Below are 12,454 nucleotides of genomic sequence, written 5' to 3'. Positions count from 1 at the left end.
TTTCTGAATTGGATGAAATCAGTCCGGTCTGAAGTAACGTTTGGCAATAAGTCAAAGGTGCAAATTTTGGGAAAAGGTAAAATCTCTATTCAGTTGAAGGATGGTACTCACAATTTTATATCCGATGTGTTCTATGTTCCTGAACACCAAAATTTGTTGAGTATGGGTCAGTTGTCAGAAAAAGGATATAAGATACATATTGCTCAGGGGTGTTGTACCATTGCAGATGCTAAAGGAGTTTTGATTGCAAAGGTAAATATGTCCCAAAATCGACTATTTCCTTTGAAAATTAAGCATACTCTCCTTGCTTGCTTTAATTCTGAAGTTTGTGATGATAATTGGTTATGGCATATGCGGTTTGGGCATTTTCATTTTTCTGGGTTAAACTATCTTGCGAGAAAGGAACTTGTTTCTGATTTACCTGTTGTGAATGTCCCTAATCATATCTGTGAGATTTGTGTGATTGGGAAGAAGCATAGAGATCCTTTCCCGTGGGCAAGTCAAGGAGAGCCACAAAACAGTTGGAGATTGTTCACTCAGACCTGTGTTCGTTGGAGTTCCCTCATATGGGGTTGTAAGTACTTTATTACTTTCATTGATGATTTCAGTAGGAAAACATGGGTTTACTTTTTGAAGCAAAAGTCTGAAGCATGTGATGTTTTCAAACAATTTAAGGCTTTTGTTGAAAAGCAAAGTGGTTATGAAGTTAAAATCTTGAGAACTGATAGAGTACAGAATATATTGCTTGTGATAATTTTCTGAAAGAAAAGGGTATTCAGCACCAAATGACAGCTAGATACACTCCACAACAAAACGGAGTGGCTGAGAGGAAGAATAGGTCAATCATGGATATGGTGAGGTGCATGTTGAAATCCAAGGATCTGCCTAAACCTTTTTGGGCAGAAGCTGTTGCTTGTGCTGTCTATGTGTTGAATAGGTGTCCAACTAAGAGTGTCCGTGATAAGACGCCCGAAGAAGCTTGGAGTGGGAGAAAACCCTCTATCAAATATCTCAAGGTTTTTGGATGTTTGGCATATGCCACGTGCCGGATCCATTGAGAAAGAAGTTGGATGGTAAAGGTGAGAATGCATATTCATTGGTTATAGTGACGCTTCAAAGGCTTATAAACTATACAATCCTGAAACTAAAAAGGTTGTTATAAGTCGTGATGCCACTTTTGATGAATATGGTGCCTGGGATTGGTTAGCTAAAGATGAAAGTTCAGTTGTTATTCCTGCTGTTGAAAATATTGTTGAAGAGCAACCGATTCCAGATAATGTCCAGTCTCCTTCACCCAGAATCGTCAGTTCGGCGATCTCAGCGCGAGCGCCACTTACCAGCTCGCTTGCAAGATTATGTTTTGGGTCATGATAATGACCTGTCTGATGAAGAGATTGTTCAATTTGCTCTCTTTGCAGATTGTGATCCTTTAACTTTTGAGGAGGCTGCTACATAAACTCATTGGCTTAAGGCGATGGATGAGGAGATACGTGCCATTGAAAAGAATGGTACCTGGGAGTTAACAGATTTACCTCCTGGAAAGAAGCCGATTGGAGTAAAGTGGGTTTACAGAACGAAGTACAAATCAAATGGAGAAATTGACCGTTTTAAGGCACGGTTGGTAGCAAAGGGTTACAAGCAAAAACCAGGTATTGATTATTTTGAGGTTTTTGCTCCTGTAAGTAGACTTGATACAGTTCGAATGGTTATTTCTCTTGCTGCTCAAAATGATTGGAAATTGCATCAAATGGATGTCAAGTCTGCTTTTTTGAATGGTTTTCTTGAAGAAGAAATATATGTTGAACAACCTGCAGGATTTCTGAAGAAAGGGGAGGAAAATAAAGTGTACAGGTTGAGAAAAGCTTTGTATGGCTTAAAGCAAGCGCCTAGGGCGTGGTATGGTTGCATTGATTCATATTTTGTTGAAAGTGGTTTTATGAGATGTCCTCATGAACACACTTTGTATGTCAAATGCACGGATTCTGGTGATATTGTTCTAATCTGTATGTATGTTGATGATCTGGTTTTTACTGGAAATAACTTGAAGTTAATCTCAGAATTCAGGGAGGCACTCATTAAGAGGTTTGAAATGACCGATATGGGCCTTATGTCTTACTTTCTTGGCCTTGAGGTTGTTCAGATGGATGGTGGAATCTTTATTTCACAAAAGAAGTATGCTGTTGATATTTTGAAAAAGTTCAAAATGGAAAACTCCAAACCAGCTTCAACTCCGGTAGCTGAAAAGTTAAAGGTGTCCAAAGATGAGTGTGGTAAGAATGTGAATGTTACGTCTTATAAAAGCTTAATTGGAGTTTGAGGTATCTGGTGGCAACAAGGCCAGATATTTCTTTTGGAGTTGGAATACTTAGCAGATTCATGGAGGAACCAAAAGAATCACATTGGGCTGCAGCAAAGCGAATTCTGAGATATGTCAAAGGTACGAGTAATGGTGGAATTTTTTACTCTACAAATGAAGCTGTGAAACTTGTTGGGTATACAGACAGTGATTGGGCTGGAGATGTTGAGACCAGAAAAAGCACATCAGGATATGCCTTCTATCTTGGTTCAGCCATATTTTCTTGGTCTTCAAAGAAGCAGCAGATTGTAGCACTTTCAACCGCAGAAGCAGAATATATTGCAGCAGCAAACTGTGCTACTCAAGCAGTTTGGCTGAGGAGAATTTTGGAGTTCTTACAACACGAGCAGGAAGCACCTACGACTATTTTTTGTGACAACAAGTCAGCAATTTCGTTGTCCAAAAATCCAGTCTTTCATGGTCGTAGCAAACACATTGATATCAAGTATCACAAAATTAGAGAGTTGGTTGCTGAAAAGCAAATCAACATTGAGTATTGTTCAAGTGAATGTCAAGTTGCAGATATCTTTACGAAGCCGTTGAAGACGGAGACATTTCTTAAATTGAAGAATGAAATTGGGATGACCAATATATCCAACTTGGTTTAAAGGAGGCAATGTTATAATAATATTAGTAATAATATTATTATTAATTAAACCAAGTCAATATTAAAATGAAATGTGAGGTGTGTGAATGTGAACGTGGGTTATGCAGCATTACTACGTGGATCATGGATTAGCAATACATGCACCATTAGTCCTAAATTGTAGCTATGTTTATTATTCTTCTTTTTAGTATAAATAGGCTGTGTATCCACACTTCCAAAATTATCAATCAAGTTAATTCAATTCTCCTTCTCTCTCTCTTCTCAAATATATATTATATATATATTATAGATATATTATATTATATTTAATATATATTATATTAAATATATTATATTTAATATATCTTACAGTATTAAAAAAAAAGTAACATTAAAAATTGAAAAAGAAGAGGAAAATCAGGAAAGTAAAGTCTTGAAATGAATGTCCTATTTACCTTTTACACGCATTTTTAGGAATCAACAAAAGAGATACCAGTTTTCTATTTTTAACATTGTGTAAGAGGTGCTGTCCAATGTCCTATTTACTTTTTATACGCATTAGGAATGAGAGGAGGGAATGGGTTAGCATTTACTCTATAAAAAAAAGTGTTGCAGTGATGTGATTGAAGAAGAAAAAATACCGAATGGATGGGATTGACACATTTCTGTATAAAATTATAAAGTATTATTATATTATATTTTTTTATACCCACAAGTTAGTTTAGAAAAAATAAAAAGTTAGTAGTGTTTGTATTAAAAAGTGGACAATATTTTGGAACAGACTAAAAGGGAAAGTAAGAAAAGTAAAATGGGACGGAGGGAATAGTACTCTATTCTTTATTATACTTGTTGTGATTGGTATGTACGTTAGCCTTTAGCTCTTAAGCGGAGAGTTTTAAGATTGAATCAACAATATAAAAAGTAAAATGTTCTTCTGATGTGCAGTAGTATAGCAGGCCGAGGGCAGTGATGACCAGCGAATGGTTGTTTAGTCTTATAGATAAAGACCATAAAAACTTAGGGTGTGCTTCGAAACTTGAAAAATTATTTCTAAAAATTATTTTTTGAGTTTTCAGTGTTTAGCAAGATTTGAAAAATTAAAGTAATGGAGAATGATGTCCGGTCAAAGAGAAAAATGCTTTTGTTTTCTTCAAAAACAAGTTCCCCTCTTTTGAGGGTAGTCATTTTATAATTTCCAGATTCACAGGGCTTCTTCTTCCTCGCTTCTTTGATCTTCCTTGGCTTCTTTCGCGACTTCTTTTATGGCCATCTTGCGCGACTTCTTCCTCGGCCATCCCGATGTCTACTTTCTTCCACGTCTTTCTTCATCATGTGGTCCAAGATTTTATTTTTGTTTTTATTTTTTTTTTTAAATTTGATGAAAACCCACAGCTGGTTTCGAAAACCAAAACACTAATTTTGGAAACCAAATCACTAGTTTCCGCCGAAAACCAAAGCATCGGTTTCGGGCCCTACCACTGCCCTCCACCTGCCCTCTTCGTGCCCTACCACTGCAACACCACAATAATATTTGCGATGTGTATAAGAGGCTGTTAAGCACGGTTCGGGCACATGAGGCTGCATGGCAATCGAGGTTCCACCACCATGAAGTAAATACAATTAGTTAAATAGCTGAAGGGCATTCTTGTCTTTCAATTTTCATTCTTTTCATTATGTTATGTCTATTTTACCTATACTATATAAAGATGACGTAACTACATTCTATTCTAGAACTACTTACCACTTGTAATAAACCAATTCAGTTTCTTCTAATATGAACTCTGTTTCTCCATTTTGCTGTGATTTGAGCTCTTCCATCACGGTATCATAGTGACCCGCTGCGATCAAGAATGAATAGAAATTCAATGATCGCAATAGAAATTGATCGGAATCTTAATCGAACAACAACAGCAAACATTGAATCGAAATCTAACTTCTGGAGATTCTCAAACTGGTTCATTACATCAAGGTAGGCCAGTTATGAAGAATACAGAAGCATAATCGGAGAAACTTGGCAGAAAAAGAGGAGAAAGTTACATTAATTTGGCGAAATTTGTGAATGAAAGACCACCTTTTGATGTGATTAGGGCAGAATTTAGAAGGAATTCCCTATCAGTGGCTCGGCACACATTGGATCGATTAATACCAAGCAAGTTCTGATTCGATTCTCACTGGAAGAGGATTGCATGAAGATTTTAGCTAGAGTTCAAGCGTTGATCGAGAACAAGCTAGTTTGGTTCTCGTGATGGTCGACGGGGTGGAATGTGAGAAAATACCTACCTTTAATTCACAATTCAACGCCCTAGTGGTAAACGAAAAACCTTGTTCAGGCGGCTCAGCAATTTATCATCAATCATCATAGATTGGGAACCGAATAGACGTACAGCTCCGGTACCCAGTGGTATCGGTGCAATCGGTGCCACTAGTATAAAAAATCACATCCGCTACACCTCTAAAAGCTAAGTGTTTTCGCTACACCTGTAAAGGTGTAGCGAAATCCAGTGTCGCTAAAAGTGCATACTTTCCGACCCGTACAGGATGTAGCGGAAAGCCAAAAATATTAATTTTTTTTTCATTAAATATTGACTTTCCGCTACACCCTCTCCGTTGAGGGTGTAGCGGAGAGTCATTTAAAAAAAAAAATTCAAGCCTTTCCGCTACACCCTCTCAGTTGAGGATGTAGTTGAAAGTATTATTAAAAAAAAATCAAAATTTCGCTACACCCTCCGAGAGGGTGCCACAGAGTTTCTTTTAAAAAATAAATATGTTCTGCAAAAGTTTGTGTTTTTTTATTATTCAATTTAATTTTTTAAAACCAACAATTAATATCCTGTACAAAAATCTTTAAAAACCAATACAACAATTTACAAACTAATTCAACAATTAACAATCAACAGAATATACTTATAATTATCAACACAATATACTTATAACAATCAACACAATATACTTAGGCTCTTGAATTATCTCTAAGTTTATGTACCTCTATCATGAAATCTTTCTTTCAGTTTTCGCCTTAGTTCCAAATATTCCAACTCCACCATTGAAGGCTCATGTTTTTCCTCATGTATCAATAGGAACAACATCATACAGTCTGCAAACTTCATGTAGTGCTTCATCATCCTTCTTACCCCTTCTACTCTTCCATATTTGCTCAAATCAAGCATTTTTTGACAAATCCTAGAAAGATAAATTACAGATTTTATCAAAGGAATCTATCATATAGGAGGATTGAAATATTGAAACTTTCCTCTGCTAGAAGCTGAGTTTTCACATCTAACCCTGCAGACCAATGATACCTGCAAAATGTGAATATGATGTTAGTTTTTAGGAAGTGCTTAAAATGGAAACAAGCAGGTGACCAGAAAGAATCCCCCGCCATGTATATAAAGATCTTCTAATTCTGTGTTCTATTGACAATCAATTCACATTCTAAATCTGTGTCATCAGCATAAACTTTCTGTCTTACATTATTAAGCAAATCTAGTTTTTATGAAGCAAACAAAAACTGAAAACAAACAAAATGAAGAAGAAAGATCAAATAAACCCCCAAAGCTTGCTCCTAAAGCTCTAAAATATATTCATTATATTGATGTGTAATAGAGGCATTGTCAAAAACTGAAAAGTTATTGTTTCTCCATAAGCATACAGCGCGCTATAGTGTGCTTAGTACGCACTACTCACATCTGGACAACTAGGTCTTAGTCTTCATGCCAGCTCTGTACAAACTATCTTCAAAGATAGATTTTCTTACAATGTTTTATTATGGATTTATGGATGAATCTTTTACACTAGGTTCAATCATTTTACCATCTCCCCAAGCATGCTACTTTAACTCTTTAAGTGTAATTAAAATTAAGTAGAATAGTTGAAACCAGCTTCACCAATGCCCTCCTCCCCTCTAACCAAATCTACACCTTGTCTACATGTAAGATAATATTTCCATTATTTGCTTTCATCATAAACCTAGAACTTTAAAGAACATTTTTTCACAATACACTAGACTTTGTAATGTCTAATTGCCGGATTACTCTCTCTAACAAAAGAACATACTACTTTAAACAAGTTAAAGCTAAACCTCAATCACATGGGTCAATGGGAACTAGGATTCATACCTTTACCATTCACAAAAACAACATAGTATGCTTAAACGTGCGGTATCCCCATCACCATTCGTTGGTCACCACTGCCTTTGCCCTACATGTGACAACTCAAAAATAATTTTCTAAATTCTATTATGAACATAATGTTCAGTAATTATGAACATAGAATTGTGTCCACCTTGCAAGGTGGACACGGTTCCACGGCATAACGAAACATATATGCATGCATGCATGACGGTGGAGGAAAATTCAAATCTGCAGGCACACGGTAATACTGAGGATCAGGAAATACGGCAGCTGCTACAGGCTGAGCCAGCGGAGCATTATCTCCACCCACAACTACCATGGAGCTTCATGTACCCGAAGAGTGCTTAACGGATCATTAAACTGCCTCCCACACACACACAACAAATATAATTCTAGGGTGGGTAGGGGAGGAGGTGGCGGTGCATTGTTACATTTTAAATTGCTTAAAGGTTGAAATGAGGTAGCAGTGATGATCAGTGAATGGTGGCGGGGAATTAATATACATACTGCCCTCCATCTGCTCTCTTCCTGCCCTACCACTGCACACAAATTTTAAAAATAATCTTCTTTTATTTTTAATGTTATTCATGGTCGACCACCACCGCTTCTTCCCTGAGGATGACATCTGATGTTTTGGACTGTCATCAACAACCGATTTTTTCGAAGAATGACGACCTTCTTTCCAAGGATGGCGTCACGACCTTCTTCCAGATTTGGAAGAAGGTTGCCACTGTATTGAGTAATGGTAGGTTTGCTTGAAATTTTAAACTCCTTGCCACAACTAGAATATGACCATGTTTCCTCTCAACAACACTATTTTGTTGAGGAGTGTAGACACAAGATACTTGGTGTAAAATCCCTTTGCTTTGGAAGAATTCTGTCATGGCAAATTCCTTGCCATTATCTGACCTTATGCACTTAACCTGCCTTCCAAATTGTGCATTAGCCAGTTCACAAAAAGTCTGCAAAATTTGTCTGACTTCACTTTTCTTTCTCATTAGATAAATCCAAGTTGCTCTACTATAATCATCTACCAAAGTTAGGAAGTATTGATGACCATAAACTGTGGGGGTGTGATAAGGTCTCCATATGTCTGCATGGGCAAGATCAAAGCAATTTGCAGAAACAGAAGAGCTAGATTGAAAAGGAAGTCTTCTTTACTTTGCATAGTGACAATATTCACAAGCACTTGGCTTGTCATTACAAATGTTATTATCTAACTTGTGCAGAATTCTAACTTTGCCCTCAGAAGGGTGACCTAACCTAGCATGCCAATGGCCACACACATTGACAGTAGGTTTACAAGAATTGAAAATGGAAAAAAAAGTTGATAGAGGCCCTTCTTCAATTCAGTCATACCAATCATCTTCCCATGGTGTTGATCCTGTATAATGCACTGATTAGAGTGGAATAATATGTGACACTGTGATCTTGTGGTAAGCTCACCCAAGGAGATTAAGTTGTAATGAAAGATAGGCACACACAACACATTCAAGAGTACCATGTCAGCAGACAGTTGAGCAGTCCCAATATGGGAAACTTGAGCCTGATTTCCATTGGGTAAATCAACTAGGACTCCTTTAACTTCTTTGGGGTTGTGCAACAAACTCACATCACAGAAAATGTGGTGTGTTGCACCACTATCAAGAATCCATAAGGAATTAGAACTGACCAAGTTACAGACAAGATTAATCGATTTACCTTCCAGTTGCTATCTGGAACAAAACTTGCTGCTATGGCATTGGCTTGGGGGGAACAGATAGAATTATCACTGAGAGGAGAGCTATTGTTGGCTTTCTCATACTTCATAAATTCCAGAAATCTCCTGAAGTCTTCTTGATGCATAGAGGGTATGGTCTGAGGTGAATCATCCCCTTGTACAGCAGCCTGAACCTGATTAACGGCCCCTGAGTTCTTGTTCCTTTTCCAGCCAGGAGGATACCCATGCTTTTTATAGCATTTGTCAATGGTGTGTCCAGTGTACCCACAATAACTACACACTGGTTTTTGTTTTTGGCCAGAAAAGGATCTTTTACTTGAGTTCTCATACTTTGTGAAGAAGGCACTTGCCCTTGACAAACTCTCTCCCAGATTTCCTTGTTCATCCGTTACTTGCCTCTCTTGTTGAGAGACCATAGCAAAGGCTTCTCCAACATCAGGCAAAGGCTTCATTAGCATTATTTGACGCTTGGTGTTGGAGAAATTTTCATTCAATCCAATGAGAAAAGCAGACAACATATCATTTTCTAAATATACCCTACTCTTTTCAGCCAATTTCCTTCCACATTCACACCTTGGTGAACATTCACACGAAGGAGTAGGTCTTAAAACAGACAATTCATCCCAAAGAAGCTTCAGATGAGTGATGTAATCATTAACAGATGAGTTACCTTGCTTTATTTGATAGATCTCTGCCTGTATTTCTGCAATGCGAAAGACATCTTGCTGACTGAATCTCTTCTTCAAGTCTTTCCAGATTCCCTCTGCTGTATTGATCCAAAGAACACTCCTTCCAATGGTAGGTGACACAGCTCTAAGGATCCTGGACAAGACCATGGTATTACATTGATCCCAATAGAAGTAACGAACATCTGTTCTGCTTGGGATCTCCATAGTGCCATCTACAAAAACCATCTTGTTCTTTGACCTCAAGGACATTTCCATGGCCCGGCCCTCGCCCATGGATGGTAGTTGGATCTCCCTTCTAGTTGAGCAGTCACGAGTTGCAACGAAGGACTTTCATTCGGATGGAGGTGCAAAGGATCCACTCGATCTTTAGGATCATAAGGAGCAAGATTGGGTACTGGATTTGGTGTGGTGTTGTTACCAGAGTTTGCTGCCATTGTTGGACGAACCGTATTCAATAATGGTGCTTGCCAAGCCATGTCTCTGATACCATATTGAGTAATATGAAGGAGAGGAAAAAAGAACACCGTATATTGAAACTAAATGATCAACCTATACACAATGCAGGTTGAGTTCTATATAGCTAGTACAGAGAGATAGGAGGGAAAAACAGTTAAAGATGAAAACTAACTAACTGCTTCATAACAAGCCTAACTAACTGCTAATGAGCTAACTGGCTGATCTTCACTTGCTTGTTTGCATGAGCCTCCTGTATGTGTTAACACACTGCCGCGTTGCCTTCTTCTAGATTTGGAGATGGGAACGCATGTACAGGTCATGATGATGACTTCTTAATTCAGTCGATTTCAATTCATATATAAATTCATACATATATGTATAAATTAAAAATGTATTAAAAAAGAAAGTAAAATTAAAAATTGAAAGATAAGAGGAAAATCAGGAATGTAACAGTACTCTATTCTTTATTATACTTTTTCTTTTCTTCGTTAGGAGCCACTTTATCGTGTGTCAGACAAAAGCTATACTTCACAAAAAAAACATGACCTCAACTTTAAGCTTGTGAATTCTGATTGGAATTGAACCATTAAAATGACTTCCATAAAATATTTTTTGAAAAATAAATTGATAGATTTAATTAATCTGGGGTAATCCGAATTATTAAACTCGATAATAATAAGACTAGGATAATGCGATAATAAAGACGATAAATGTGTGTCGCAGGAACTGCTTTTGTATTGATAATTGTTGTAGGAGAATTAAAAGGTGAATGTAATATTAAATAAGACCAAGAAGTAGATACCCCAAACAAGACAAGAATGCTTATTTATATACCAAGCTCCCATCCAACTGCCCCATGAGAATAGGGTGGGCGGTTGATCACCTTTGACTAGGTCCACGTGCACACCCGGGGCCTAGGACACCTCCACCGAAGTCGCCTTCCGCTACGGGCCCACGGTTCGTGGCAGCCCTAACTGTGGTCATAAATCATTCTTCAAAAAACATTCTCTTTTTTCGTTTTTGATTGCGTTCCAGAAAACTCTATTGGTGTGTTTGATTTATTTTTTGAAAATGAACAAAATTATATAATTAATTATTTTAATTGTTTTGTTTAAAATCTAACAACATTTATACTAATATTCTAATAATATAATTAAACATTTTAATTTTGTCTATTATCATCACTCATCTTTAAACACAAACATTCTTATTATCCAAGCAATTCTAGGAGAAATAAGGTATGTATAAAAAAAAAAAACATTGGTGGATTATTTATATAAAATGAGTGCTATTTAAAAATAATTTTTAAAAAAAAAACAAACAAACAAAAACACTAACACTAGAACCAGAGCACTGGTTTATGGTTTCCGGCGGAAACGGTGCTTTGGTTTCTGGCGAAAACCAGTAATATGGTTTCCAGAACCAGTGCTTTGGTTTCCGGAAAACAGCTATATTATGTGTTTTCATCAATTTTCTTTAAAAAAAATAATCTTGAACCAGAAGATGAAGAAAGACGTGGAGAAGGTAGACAGAGGGATGGCCGAGGTAGAAGTCGCAGATGAAGTTGAGGAAGAAGAATCGGAAGAAGCAAGGAAGAAGACTAAAACCATTCACAGAAAATAACGTAGTACGCTTAAACGTACGGTATCCCCACACTATTCATTGGTTATCACTGCCTTAGCCCTGCCTTTCTACTGCACATCAGAAGAACATTGTGCTATCTTTCACACTGTCTAGACTACACGAGATAACCGAGAGTAGAGAGGCGCATTTTGTGAAGAAACCATTGGCCACGCAGTATATATATTGTCTGACTTTTGGATTTCAATTCCTTGAATTGCATGAACTTTTTGAAGATGAGTCTTTGTATGATGATGTTCTTTTTGTTTTAACAGCTCCCAAGCACTTAGTTTTCGGGTACATGAGGCTCTATGGTAGTCGTGGGTGGAGACATGACTACCCTCAGTTTTTAATAGAGGCCATTTCGACAATGTGCTACCACTATTTGAGTGAACTTTTTTTCTTCGTTCTAAAAGTTGTTTAAATTAGTCTGATCTAGCATGAGAATATAAAAAATTAAACAAGTTATTTGTCAATTTAGAGATAAATCACCATCAATCATGTGTTACACATGAACAAAATGAGCGTGCAAAAAAAGAAGTTATAAAGGCACAATAATGCAGTCGTCACCTAATACTAGTAGTACGTTTAATCTATGTATATATTTACATATATAAATTAAAACTTCCCTAAAGAAGAAATCAAGAAAGTAAAATTAAAATTGAAAGTGGACAGGAAAATTAGGAACGTAATTAAGATATTTTTTAGTACTTTATTCTTTAATTATTTCTTTTAAAAAAAAATTAAAGAGTCAATTTTCCGTGTGTCAGACAAAAGTTATATATGTTTCAAAAAAATCATGACCTTAGCTATACGTTTTTATCATCTTAATATGGAACCATTCACGAAAACAACATAGAATGCTTAAATGGTATTTTATGCTAACCTATCATCGTA

At 36.7% G+C, this 12,454-nt stretch overlaps 1 protein-coding gene across 1 annotated transcript; it reads right to left on the bottom strand.

The window, feature by feature from the left end:
- Positions 1-4,683: 4,683 nt before the first annotated feature.
- LOC109146962 lies at positions 4,684-9,754 on the bottom strand (the record flags this gene model as incomplete). The annotated part of the gene is made up of 7 exons (XM_019294611.1): positions 8,757-9,754; positions 8,574-8,712; positions 8,432-8,456; positions 7,918-8,165; positions 6,189-6,241; positions 5,926-6,122; positions 4,684-4,780 (listed from the first exon to the last, which is right to left on the bottom strand). Coding segments are annotated over exons 1-7 (1,757 nt in total), but the record flags the coding sequence as incomplete, so codon positions are not given.
- Between the last annotated feature and the right edge of the window lie 2,700 nt (positions 9,755-12,454).

This window comes from Ipomoea nil, unplaced genomic scaffold (assembly GCF_001879475.1).
Source record: "Ipomoea nil cultivar Tokyo-kokei standard unplaced genomic scaffold, Asagao_1.1 scaffold1955, whole genome shotgun sequence".
Classification (NCBI taxonomy): Eukaryota; Viridiplantae; Streptophyta; class Magnoliopsida; order Solanales; family Convolvulaceae; genus Ipomoea; species Ipomoea nil.
This window is presented reverse-complemented; position numbering and strand designations above follow the sequence as displayed.